General features: G+C 46.2%; 1 protein-coding gene and 1 long non-coding RNA gene across 2 annotated transcripts in view; one reads left to right on the top strand and one right to left on the bottom strand.

Moving 5' to 3' along the window:
* Positions 1–13,659, bottom strand: part of LOC145357546 (uncharacterized) — a 115,930-nt gene extending 102,271 nt beyond the window's left edge. Inside the window, exon 1 of the long non-coding RNA XR_013889312.1 lies at positions 12,644–13,659. This is a non-coding gene — a long non-coding RNA (uncharacterized LOC145357546). The remainder of the gene's footprint in view (positions 1–12,643) is intronic.
* Positions 1–13,665, top strand: part of dusp14 (dual specificity phosphatase 14) — a 44,681-nt gene extending 31,016 nt beyond the window's left edge. The window contains exon 2 of the mRNA XM_080211004.1: positions 11,614–13,665. Within this exon, the coding sequence (XP_080067130.1) occupies positions 11,735–12,343 (609 nt within the window). The 5' untranslated portion in view covers positions 11,614–11,734 and the 3' untranslated portion in view covers positions 12,344–13,665. The remainder of the gene's footprint in view (positions 1–11,613) is intronic.
* Positions 13,666–13,905: the final 240 nt, after the last annotated feature.

The raw sequence follows: 13,905 nt of genomic DNA, 5'->3' as shown, positions 1-13,905 counted from the left end.
TAGGGGAGATGGTTCCGCTGATGGTACAGAATCAGAATATTCCCCACCTGGTATTCCTCAACCAACAGGACACAAAGTGATGAAGTGAAAATTCCTTTACTGTAAGACTTTGCTGGGTCAAATTGCCTACAGTTTGCCTACAAAATAACAAGGGACCCGGCATCAGAAGAAGATAATTGGCTGTTGCATGCTTGGGAGGCCATGAGGACACATGACAGGAGTTTATTTATAAATTACCCCCAAGTCCCAACTCGGGATAAACAAGAACAAAGAAAATGACAGCGCAGGAACAGGCCCTTCTTCTGAGATTAATAGTTCCCAGGCTGAGAAAAGAAAAGAATGAAAATAAACCTTGGACTAGTTCTGGGAGAGTTAAATGTCTGCTTAAAAGGACAATGTGAAGTACATCTGTAAAGTGCGTTGGTGGTTGTGGAAAAAGAAAGGAGAATGCTGTTCTTCAAAGTGGTGTTTAATTATTAGTGCTTTTAGTCTTTTATTACAGTAAAAGTCTTAAATCATTTTTGTCATCCTTTCTGCTAATAACCAAGTTTTTGAATTTCTTTTAAAGGTTACGGGTCTCCATGGAGACTGTAACAGTGGGAACGTCCTGGGTGCAAACTGGCTGTCATAATTCCTATATTGATAGGTTGAGGGAGCTAGGTCTCTTCTCCCTGGAGAGACGAAGGTTGAGAGGCAACCTGATAAAGGTTTATAAAATGTTGAGAGGTATAGATAGGGTGGATTCTCGGAGGCTATTTCCCAGGGCTGAAATGGTCGCTATGAGAGGACACAGGGTTAAGGTGCTGGGGAGCAGGTACAGAGGAGATGTCAGGGGTAAGTCTTTCACTCAGAGGGTGGTGAGTGAGTGGAATCGGCTGCCGTCAGTGGTGGTAGAAGCAAACTCGCTGGGATCTTTTAAAAAAACTTCTGCATGAGTACATGGGATTTAATGGGATTGAGAGTTATCGATAGGCCTGGTAGGTATGGATATGATTGGTGCAACTTGTGGGCTGAAGGGCCTGTTTGTGCTGTAGTGTTCTGTGTTCTATTACAACAGTCACTACACTGTACTTCATAGTAGTAAAGCACATGCTGAGGTTGTGAAAGGCACTATAGAAATGCAAGAACGTGAGTCATGCCTCAGTGGTAACACACTTTCTTCTGAATCGCAAGATACCTCTCGGAGGTTATGGGTGGATAATGGTTAGTACTGCTGCCTCGCAGCGCCACGGATCTAGGTTCAATTCCTGGCTTGGGTCACTGTCTGTCCAGAGTCTATATGTTCTCCTCATTATTGCAATGTTAATGTGACACTAATAAATAAACATGTAGTAACAGCAAGTTAATTAAGTTTTTGGGAATCAGAAGACTGCTCATTCAAGTAAACCTAGTCAGTAACTCATTAAACTATTCAAACTAACCTGCAACTTCACTTTTAATCTCAGAACAGTCTTTCAAGTACGTGATGAATTTTTAATAATCCAGGATTAGGAATATAACTGGAAGAGCAGATGTGAAATTAAGGAGGAAAAAAGAGATCCCATTTGTTTATACACTTTATTGTTTAAAGTTTATTATTAGGCTTACATTAATACTGTAATGAGGTTACTGTGAAAATCCCCTCCTCGCCACAATCCAGTGCCTGTTCGGGTTACACTGAGGGAGAATTTAGCATGGCCAATGACCTAACCAGTCAGACTGTGGGAGAAAACCCACGCAGACACATGCAGACTCCACACAGACAGTGACCCGAGGCAGGAATCAAACCTGAGTCTCTGGTGCTGTGAGGCAGCAGTGCTAACCACTGTGCCACCCATATTGAGACCAAAATAAACAAATCTATTTAGTTACCTTTACCTGAAGCAATTTAATGATATCTTGCTGAGGTCTAAAACATCTCTAAAGATGGGGAGAGGGGGAACATGGTAAGTTTTTAATGACTGGGAATGTGAGAGGTCTAAATTTAATATTCATAGAATCCCGACAGTACAGGAGGCCGTTCAGTCCATCGAGTCTGTACCAAACACAATTCCACCCAGTCTCTATGCCCATTTACATTTACCCTGCTTATCCCCCAGGTCAACTTAGCTTGGCCAATCCACCTAATCCATACATCTTTGGACTGAGAGAGGAAACAGACACAGGGAGAACGTGCAAACTCTGCACGGACAGTGTCCTGAGGCTGGAATTGAACCTGGGTCCCTGTGAGGTGGCAGCGCTAACCACTGTGCTACCATGCTGCCCATTACTGAAGGGAAGTAAATACAAGGGAAACCAAGCCTGAGTCCAAAATGGATGATCAGAGCATTTAAAATGGCGATAAGGGCAAAAATAAAATGTGCAAATAACTTCAGAAAAAAATAATAATATTCAAAAAAATATTCATCTGTGAAATACTAAAAGGGTGGAATAATTGGAGATGATGTGTGATAAATTGCTGCTGCTTTAAAAAACCAGCCATCTGTCTTTTCTCAACAATGTCACAAAATATTAACTCTTGCCCCTTTTTTAACAACATTTGTGTACTAGAAGCTCCACTCAGGGTGGGAGCTGATGTGGAAGAGGCAACTCCATACACACACTGGAAGCCATTGTTTGCATTTGCAGACACTAGCTCAGGGACTGGCACCACTTGTAGTTTAGAGGGTGGGCTAGCCTGGGGGGCGGTTGAGAAGGCAGACCAGCCGAGGTTGGGGGGGATGCGGTTGAGGGAGGGGTCTCGCCGGGAGAGGGCAGGTTAGGAGGGGGTGGTGGTGTTCAGAGGACGGGCTAACTGGGGGTGGAATGTTCAGCTGGAGCTGCACCTTCCACCCTGGGGTACGGGTAGGAGGATGGGATGACTCAGGAAGGAGCTGGGTGCGGCAGAGATAGTCTGTTGACTGGATCGCGCAGGGCAGAGAGGAACCATTCGAGGGCCCACCATACAAGAGAAATTGCCAGCAAGTCGGATGGACCATTTTGGTGTGCAGGGCTGCCTGCCAGAACGTTTTGAGAACATGCAGCCAGACATTGAGCAAGTGGTCAGCTCTAGGGCACACCACAGTGATGGAGCCTCTACTGACAGCTCAGCCAGCTGCCCTCTTTGCTCTGAGCTCCAACATCTCCATGGCTTAGAAATTCTGAAGGGAAGGTTGGAGAGGGCATCAGGAGCCTCCCAACTTGCCCACGCTTTGCTCTTGTTATGGAGCAGTGAGAGTGGGTGAAGAGCGACCCCCTTGGGAGTGATGTTGGCTCTGGCATCTGCTGCCCTTTCTCAGGATGTCAGAGCTCATCCACCAGATGCTCAACCAGTGCCCTTGTTGGTGCCAGGCTGCCAACTGTTGCAGAAAGCCCAGGTTGAAATGAGAGTCCCTGCGGCAGGGTAATCAGTGGGCAAAGATGCCCGAGGTTGCCTAGCACGGTCATTGCCAATGCTCTCCATGGCCACTGTTGATCATGTTTTGGAAATACCAGAATAGGTATTAAAAAAACTGCAGCATTAAGGAGCCACAATGTCAGTGTCTGGCTCTATAATTCCATTGCAATATTCCTGGTTTAATTAACAGATTTAAAAAAATATTTGTGGGACATGGGTGTTGCTAGCTGGCCAGCATTTATTACCCATCCCTAGTTGCCTGAGGGCAGTTGACAGTCAACCACATTGCTGTGGTTCTGGAGGTTACGTGTAGGCCAGACCAAGTAAGGATGGCAGATTTCCTTACCTAAAGGACATTAGTGAGCTACTAGATAAAAGCAAATTACTGCGGATGCTGGAATCTGAAACCAAAAGAGAAAATGCTGGAAAATCTCAGCAGGTCTGGCAGCATCTGTAGGGAGAGAAAAAAGCTGACGTTTCGAGTCCAGATGACCCTCTGTCAAAGGATGTTAGTGAACCAGATGGGTTTTTCCGACACTGGGTTTCATGGTCAACAGTAGATACGTAATTCCAGTTTTTTTTAAATGAATTTAAATTCCACCATCTGCTGTGGCGGGATTCGAACCCAGGTCCCCGGAGCATTAGCTGAGTTTCTAGATTCATAATCTAATAGATAATACCACTTGACAATTACCTCTAAATAATAGAGACTTTGTATATTTTTGCTGCAATATCTGCCTTGTCTGTATATAAGCAAAGGGGAGAGAGAGAGAGAGAGACGTTCCTTTTCATTTTTATCTCTCCTTGGATCCAAATCCAGTTGAAAAGCTGCAATAGTCCCGCTGTTGGATGTAGTTTATGCATCTGCTGCTCATTAATTTGCAAAGCACTGTGAATCATTGAAATGTGAAACTACCGTGGCGGTGAATATTTCCCTTTTGAAAGCAGAATCTGAGGCCAGGACAAGGCACTGTGTGACCTGGATAACGTACTCCCCTCCGCAGCACCTTCTGTGAATAGCTTGTCCTGGCACAGCGCTGAAAGCTGTCCCCAACCTGCAGTGACATCTTATTTAGGCCAATACCGAGCACCAGCTGAATGAATCCATGAGTAAAGCCAAAATTGCCCAGCACACGGTCTTGCTGCAGTTGGAGCCTTCTCTGTCTTGGAATGAGTGTGGCTTTATAAATGTTTAATTCCCCGCAAAATACATTATTCATTTTTAATAAACGTGGATAAACAATGCTTCACGGACCTCCGTTCCAAAATTCTGTCTTCTATTCTGAATCATGAGTAATTCTTATCTCCTGCTCTGAACAAGATACACATCCAGTAATTGTGCTGAAGATGTCTTGACTTACCTGGGTACCTTTTAAACGCTGAGATGGGTTACAAATGGTTATAGCACATACACTGATGCCTTCCTACGTGACACCGGTGACAAGGCATTTTGGAGCACCCCGCGATATCATGGAAGTTGCTGCACAAACGCACCTTGCTTCTCAATCACCAATAATGCCAGCTAAACTTCTCCCAAAATTAGCCGAGAGTCTAATCAGGAGGAGCCAGGTACTATACTCCAATCACAGAAAAGTACATCCCATTATCTGCATAGAGCAAAATAAAATTTTACTGTCCCACCCGCCATGGGAATCGGGGTGGGCCATAGAGAAGTCCGTTGATCTCGGGCAGGATTTTACGGTTTTGGGATGACCAAGGCAATAAAATCCCACCAATTGGGCCCAATAGGTTTTAAGTTTAGACTCTTCCGACAGAATCCCTAAACACGAAGCAAGCTTTTCTGTTTACGCGTGAGTTTCCTGCGCAGTTCTGCTATTTTCTGTATTTTGTCTCATTTGTGTTAAGAATCATGGAATCCCTACAGTGTAGAGTGAGGCCATTTAGCCCATCAAGTCTGCACCGATAATAATCCCAACCAGGTCCTATCCCCATGTATTCACCCTGCTAATTCCCCCTGACACTAAGGGGTAATTTATCACGGCCAGTCAACCTAACCTTTGGAGCGTGGGAGGAAACCGGAGGGGGATGTGCAAACTCCACACCAACAGTCACCCAAGGCCAGAATTGAACCCAGGTCCCTCGCGCTGCGAGGCAGTAGTGCTAACCACTGTGCCACCGTTCCGTCCAGTTGAATTTGTATTTAATCGCCTGCTTTAATCTTCCTTGTTGAATGACTTTGCAACTGTGGGACAGACACATGCATTGTTCAGGCTGTGATTGCTGGAGCAGTTCTGAGCTCTGGTAGAAAGGATGTGTCGAAATTAAAGAGACTTGATGCCATCAGAGACTGGGAGTTTCTGGCTTTTTCACAAAGCTTGGTGGGTGCACAGTGCTGTGAGTTTACAGCTCTGCCCTCACATTTTAGCTTTAGTAAGGGGATTTGAGCAGTCTGTAAAGGGAAAGATCAGAATTTATTTTCATGGAAAAGCTTATCAAAGTGTATCGAATGCACTAACTACAAGTTATTGCAAGTGAATTGATCATATGGTGCACCTGATGTTAAGGGGTGTTCGGTCCCCATTTGACTCCATCTCGCCCTTTCAATGTAACATTTGCCTTTCTCCCTCAGCCGTCAACAGTTAGATAATTGAGGAAATATTACTGAGTAAAGGAAAGGGACTGGTTGAAGAAGATTGGTTTGGAGAGGCCTTTTCTGCGTCCTCCGATTCTGCCAGACCAGTGGGTCCAGTTTCATTGCACAGGATGGTTTTGCAAAGGTGCTGTCACTATGGTAACCACACGAGCTGTTTCTGTACAATCTCCCTGTTTCTGCACTGCATTGCGGGGAGCCAACATCTTTGAATGCTTCCTCCCACTCTCCGCATTAACTGAAGCAATCGGCATCCATTCCCGGTGAGATTTCTCGTGCGGAGCGCCGAGGATCCGGGAGGAGAGGGGAAGGTGGCGGGGTGCTGGTGGTGGGCAGGACTCCTCATTAACACCTCCTTCTGTCAGCAAGCCCCCAAATGGCGCTGCGCCTACCTCTTAACAGCTTGGGTGGTTAGAATGTGGAACTCACTACCACAGGAAGCAATGAGCATATGGACACCTTTTAAGGAGACCTCTCGATTATAGGTGAGGGAGAAAACAATAGAGTGATATATTGATAAAGTCTCATGAAGAAATGTGGAGGAGGCTTGTGTGGAGTACCAGTGTGGAAACCTGTTATGCCAAATGGACCAGTTCTATGCTAGAAGTATTTTGTATTATTCGTAATTGTTGCCTTCTGTAGTTTTTAAAAATTAATTCATGTAATATGGCCAACACTGGCTGGCCAGCATTTATTGCCCATCCCAAGTTAAATCATAGAATCCCTACGGTGCAGAAGGAGGGCATTCAGCCCATCGATTCTGTACCGGCTCTCCGACAGAGCATCCCACCCATGTGCTTCCCTGTAACCCCATGTATTTATCCCACCAATCCCCCTAATTTACAGATCTTAGCCAACTAAGGGTCGATTTAGCATGGCAAATCCACCTGATCCGCACATCTCCGGAGTGTGAAAGAAACCAGAGCACCCGGAGGAAACCCACGCAGACATTGGAAGAACGTACAACATTAGTTGCCATTGTGGTGAGCTGCCTTCTTAAATCACTGCGGCCCACGTGCTGTGGGTTGACCCACAATGCCATTAGAGGGGAATTCCAGGATTTTGACTCAGTGACAGTGAAGGAACAGTGATATATTTCCAAGTCAGGATGGTGAGTGGCTTGGAGGGGGACTTACAGGTGGTGGTGTTCCCATGTATTTGCTGCCCTTGTCCTTCTATTTGGAAGTGGTCGTGGGTTTGGAAGGTGCTGTCTAAGGATCTTTGGTGAATTTCTGCAGTGCATCTTGTAGGTAATACACACTGCTGCTACTGAGTGGTGGTGCTGGAGGGAGTAGATGTTTGTGGATGGGGTGCCAGTCAAGCGGGGCTGCTTTGTCCTGGATGGTGTCGAGCTTCTTGAGTGTTGTTGGAGCTGCTCTCATCCAGCCAAGTGGGGTGTATTCCATCATACCCCTGACTTGTGCCTTGTAGATGCTGGATAGGTTTTGGAGAGTCAGGGGGTGAGTTGCTCGCCGCAGTAATCCCAGCTTCTGACCTGCTGTTGTAGCCATGTGTTTATGTGGCGAGTCCAGTTGAATTTCTGATCAATGGTAGCCCTGAGTGATGGGACCGAGGGGGAAGGGTCCTGTTTATTTGCTATGGCGAGTTTTTTGGCTTGATTCCTGTGCCTGAGCTAAGAAGCCTGAGGATTGCTGGAACCTTGGGCACTATTTAGCACGAGCTGCTGGCACTGGCTCCAATGTGGCGGCTCGTCTGAGTGGAAAAGAGTGTGATATTGGGTCAGTTGCAAGCAGAGATCCTTGGGTAGGTCCTGAGAATGCTGGGATTGGTGCAGGGTATGGGCGGGTTTCTGTGTCACATTCCACCCGTCTCTGCAGGAATAGTTTTTAAACCAAATACATTATTTACTTACCTTGCATTAGTGATCATGGGGGGAAGAGTGGGGGAGGCATGTAACAGGCCTGAAGCTGGCTCTTTGTATCACTAGTAAATTCTTTAGAAGGTCCCCTAGCAGCACTAAGTCCCTAACTTAAGAGTCCTACAAATTTAGCAGTGTGACCAATGCCTACACAAGTTTATTTTATATTTATTCGTGGGATGTGGCCATCGCTGGTTGGCCAGCATTTATTGCCTATCCCTTGTTCAGAGGGCAGTTGAGAGTCAGCCATGCTGCTGTGACTCTGGAATCACATGTAGGCCAGACCAGGAAAAGATGGAAGATTTCCTTGCCTAAAGGACATTAGTGAACCAGATGGGTTTTTTTTTTCCCCGACAATCGACAATGGTTTCATGGTCATCAGTAGATTCTTAATTCCAGATTTTTTTTAAAATCTAATTTAAATTTCATCATTTGTTCTGGCAGGATTCGAACCCGGATCCCCTGGAACATTAGCTGAGTTTCTGGGTTAATAATTTAATGATAATACCACTAGGCCATTGCCTCCCCCAACACAGGATGTCCCATTTCGTAGTCATTGTGTGGGATTTTCCAGCCATGCCCACCTGCAAGACCAGAAAATTCCACCCGAGGTCAGTGGTCTTTTCCACGGTCCTGTTCTGCCCACTACGGTTCCCGTGGAGGAGAGGACAGGTAAATTGCGCCACGGGAATCGTGACTGTTTTACGCCTGTAAAAGAGGCATCAAAGCACCAAATTCTGCCCCACTCGTGCCTCCTCAGAAGTGGTCTAGCGACCAACCTCATTGCACACTTCTTCCCCCTCGTAAGTCAGATATCTTGATTTTTAAAAAATGTTCTGATCAAGAATACAAACAGTTCCAAATAATCCATACCCAATTTGATTCTGAATAATGTTGCCTGTTGCTAGGCGCCTGTCACATTGTTCTGTTTGCCGACCTGTAGCTGATGTTATGAAAGTCTTCCTTTGGAATTAACATCCTGATTACACTTCAGCCTTGCGTTGATGGATTTTCTTTTTAATAAGTGGTTTATGTTAATGGGGAGATTATTGCAGAATTATTTCTCTAGAGTTTTTAACGTGACTACAGCTCATGACATGGGTGGCTCTGCCACCTTCTCGAGGGCAATTAGGGATGGGCAATAAATGCTGGCCCAGCCAGTGACGCCCACATCCTGTAACTAAATACTAAAAATAGTGAGAGTGAGTAAGGAACTGATAGAATTTTATGGACACTGCTGCAAGGCTTCTCTTTTCTTTCATTTTTCTCTCGTGTCTATTCCTTTTCTTTTTCTCTCCATCACTTTCCCTAATTTTTGTCACCTCTCTTTTTCTCTCTTTTTTACATTCTCACTCTATCTCTCACCAGGATCTTTATTTGTATATCTTTATCATTTCAATCCACAGATTTTTGAACAACTTGGCAAACGATCACAAATTATGCTTCTGTTTGAGTCACACTTCATTTTAATGCTTTCTGAAGCCAACAGTTGGAGGGAGAAGAGGGCCGACACAGCTTTGAAGATACTATTCAGCCCTGGAGACCCTCATAGACCTTCTCATCCATAATCCTGTAACGGAAGGAGGCCATTTGACCCATTGAGTCTGCACCGACCTTCTGAAAGACCATCCCAGTCAGTCCCTTCCCCCGCCCCCCGCCTTTTCCCCATCCATAACTGTACACATTTACCATGGATAATACACCTACCCTACACATCCTGGGACACTAAGGGGCAATTTAGCACAGCCAATCCACCTTACTTGCACATGTTGGAGAAAACAAGTGCTCCTGCAGGAATCCCACACAGACATGGGGAGAACGTGCAAATTCCACACAGACAGTCACCCGAGGCTGGAATTGAACCCAGGCTCCTGGCGCTGTGAGGCAGCTGTGCTAACCACCGTGTCCCCTGCCCGTATTCCCTGATATATTCGCCAGTGCAACGGGGATGGAGGTGAGAATCTGGAAGACGATTTTTGAGCGGGATTGTGTGATTCCTGTGGGGAAGAGGGCAAGTCGAGTGGATGTGGCTGGGATCGATCCGGGCCTATCCTGGCAATTGCTGAACTGTTGCATCCGAGAGCTGGCAATTGGTAAACCTCAGAGAGGGACAAAGGTCATCAAGTCTGGAGGGAAGTAAAAGTCTTGATCATTGACACCTTTTTGGTCTGTGAGGGGTGGGGAGAGGGGAGGAAGTGAGGCCCCAGTACTTGTCCACCCTTCAGTGCACCCTCCCTCCTCCCCGTCCTATCTGAGGAATGGCAAAGAGGTTTACACCGTGTTGATGTTCCTTTTGACTTGACCCCAATACTAAAGGATGGGGTGCCTTTCCCCTCACCTATCCCCATTACTCTGACCTACCCCATATTAAGCAACAACGTTGGTTCAGCTCATTCCTCTGTCTGCTAAACTGTCAATAAAAGGAGATTCAGTGTTTTTTGACAGATCTGGGATGAGTGTGACCAAAGTCATCGTTTGTAAGGTGGCCTAGTTCTTACCCTTGAATGAAAAGGAAATCTAGTTTTTTTTTGGATCAGATTCCTAAAGCCTTGGCATTTCTGCTGCTCGCCCTTTCACTCGAATTGCTTTGAGAGTTGGGGAGAGCCGTAGGTTTTACAGTGCAGCGAGAGGCCCTTCAGCTCATTGTATCTGTGCCGTCAATCAAGCACCTATCTATTCTAATCCCATTTTCCAGCACCTGGTTCACAGCTTTGTATGCTACGGTATTTCAAGTGCTCATCTAGATGCTTCTTGTGAGGGCTGCTGCCTCTGCCACCCTTCCAGGCAATGAGTTCCAGACTCCCATCCCCATCTGAGTGAAAAAGTTTCTCCTCAAATCCCCTCTGAACTTCCTGCTCCTTACTTGGTGGGAGGAAGGAAAAGTCTTTTCCGAAAGGAATCTTGAACCTGTGTAGAAGGAGATCATTCGGCCCATCGACAATCCCACCCAGGCCCAATCCGTTGCATTTATCCTAGCTAATCCCCCGACACTAAGGGGCAAGTTAGCATGGCCAATCCACCTAATCCGCACATTTTTGGACTGTGGGAGGAAACTGGAGTGCCCAGAGGAAACCCACGCAGACACGGGGCGAATGTGTAAGCTCCACACAATGACCCAAGCCGGGAATTGAACCTGAGTCCCTGGTGCTGTGAGACAGCAGTGCTAACCACCGTGCCACCCCAAACCATCTCGAAATAAATTTTATTGACCTATTTGATTTTTAAAGGAAGATATATGGGCCTGTAGTTGTTGGAGTTTAGAAGGCTGAGGGGAGATCTTAGAGACATATAAGATAATGAAGGGGCTAGATAGGGTAGAAGCAGAGAGATTATTTCCACTTAGAATGGAAACAAGAACTAGAGGGCACAGCCTCAAAATACGGGGGAGTCAATTTAGAACAGAGTTGAGGAGGAACTTCTCCCAGAGGGTAGTGAATCTTTGGAATTCTCTGCCCATTGAAGCAGTGGAGGCTACCTCGTTAAATGTGTTTAAGTCATAAGTAGATAGATTTTTGACCAATAAGGGCATTAAGGGTTATGGGGAGAAAGCGGGTAAGTGGGACTGATCCACTATCAGATCAGCCATGGCCTTATTGAATGGCGGGGCAGGCTCGAAGGGCTAGATGGCCTACTCCTGCTCCTATTTCTTATGTTCTTACGTTATGTTACATTGGTGAATAGCTTTTTCTCTCTCTCTCTCCCTCTTCATTAGGGATGTTGGCTACACAAATGGTTAATGCAATAACATTCTGATGCGCTGTCTTTCAGGATCACTAACATGAGTGGAAGGCCAGCCGTGTGGCTGAGAGCTTAATTCCAGTGGAGGAGTTTGGAGCCAGCCTTTAAATATTCCTTTTTGCAGCCGTCCAGTCAAAGGCGACCTTTTCCAATGAGTTCCCGGAGCCAAAGCTTCTTCCACCGGACCCCACCCGGCCCCTCTTCCAAACCCCGGCTGGTGACGGGTGGGGTCCTGGGCGGGATCGCTCAAATCACCCCGTGCCTCTACCTCAGCAGCGGCAACGCCGCCAGTAACCGCAACCTGGTCCTGTCCAAGGGCATCACCTGCATCATTAACGCCACCATGGAGATCCCCAACGCCAACTGGCCGGAGGTGGAGTACGTCAAAGTGCCTGTCGCTGACCTGCCGCACGCCCCCATCTCCCTCTACTTCGACAGCATCGCCGACAAGATCCACAGCGTCAGCAAAAAGCACGGCTCGGCCCTGGTGCACTGCGTGGCCGGCGTCAGCAGGTCAGCCTCCCTCTGCATGGCCTACCTGATGAAGTTCCACAAGATCTCCCTCCTCGAGGCCCACAACTGGGTCAAGTCTCGCCGCCCCATCATTCGGCCCAACGTGGGCTTCTGGCGGCAGCTGATAGAGTACGAACGCAAGCTGTTCGGCAAGAACAGCGTAAAAATGGTACAGTCGCCCATTGGGGTCATCCCTGACGTTTACGAAAAGGAAACCAGGAACCTCACTCCGTTCTGGGGCATTTGAAGGGACTACTTGAGGGACTAATCGGCCACTGCTCCTTGTACAAAAAACAAAACCAACAAAAGGAGCTCCCAGAGGATGATAATGGAAAATATTAACATGTAGACACTGCTAAATCCGTCATAAGTGGATTAAACATCAAGTTATTCCGTTTCTCACAAGACCCTCCGATAGACCAGTGATTCCGAATCCATTAAGAGTTGCCGGGCTTTATACAGCTTTAATAGTGGAATTGATTTATTTGTATTTATTTTTAAAACATAGACGTATTTCTAAAATTTAATTCCAATTTAATTATTTTACCTCTTAAATGTTTTTACCGCAGTCCTTCCAGTTCTCGAGGACAGCCGTGTACAAAACTCCTCCAAACTTTGCCTCAGAATCTTCCCTCCTCCTCCTCCTCCTCCTCCATCCGTCAGCTGCTGCTATGAACTTGGCCAAGACGATAACCGAGGTTCACGCTGGACAAGGGAGTGAACCGTAAATGTGACGATCCCTATTTGCACTTGCTGCGTCATTGTCGCGTCGTGTCGTTGTACCTTTTCGTGGATGAGGCCTACCTGAAGGGTGAAATTTTTTTTCCCCCCTCTCTCTCTCTCTCTCTTTTTAAAAACCAGCAGAGATGGGGTTGTCTGTTTTATTTTTTTTTAAAAAAAAATTAATGGCAATGATGCAAAATCTGGGGAAAGTCAGCGAAACGTGAAAGGGCGCCGCTACGTTACAATCTGTGACCTCTTTCGAGAGGATTGAACCCTTGACCCAGAACAACAGGGACGCGTGAGAGGTGGGTGCTTACTCGTGGGCCCATGGCGACGAAAGGAGAGGTTATTTGCATTCGGCTTACCCACTGAGCGCTGAGGTACTTTCAGTGGTGTACATTTTAACAGAGGGAGCTTCCCAGCGTGCACACTCTTGTCTCCCTCTCTCCCTTGTGCCAGCACAGTTCATGTGAGTGAGCCAGGCCTTGCCACATTTATAATGTGCACTTTCTCCTCCTCTTTTTGACCTGCGAGGAACTTTCGAACTGTATCTCCCTGGGCAGCTGTAGATCATTCAGACCAATTTGGGACTTAACGAAACTTTCTGTCTTTTTTTTTCCCTGAGCACAATGTTCTAAGATGATGTATTGAATGGTCTATTGCTTGACTGTCTGCAAAAGCTGAGCACAAATAATCCAGGCAGTGCCAGAACACTATAAAAAAAAAATGAAATCAGATTTATCTGCGGAACTGCTTACTTGTTTTCTTCAATGAGAATTGCAATGTAGGAAGAGCTTTATCAATAGTATATAACTTCAAAAAATAAAAGTGTTTTTTTTGTATAAAGTATCGTCCAGTGTCTAATTTGTCTTACTGCACTGGATCCATAGTTTTTAAAGTTCATTTATTAGTCACATTAACACTGCAATGAAGTTACTGTGAAAATCCCCTAGTCACCACACTTGGGTGCCTGTTTGGGTACAAAAATAAAGTTTTAAAACTCTTATTTCATCACAAGTAGGCTTACATTAAAACTGCAATGAAGTCACTGTGAAAATCCCCCAGTCACCACACCCCAGCGCCTGT

Source organism: Carcharhinus amblyrhynchos, chromosome 23 (genome assembly GCF_965287045.1).
Source record: "Carcharhinus amblyrhynchos chromosome 23, sCarAmb.v2.hapA, whole genome shotgun sequence".
NCBI lineage: Eukaryota > Metazoa > Chordata > Chondrichthyes > Carcharhiniformes > Carcharhinidae > Carcharhinus > Carcharhinus amblyrhynchos.
This window is presented reverse-complemented; position numbering and strand designations above follow the sequence as displayed.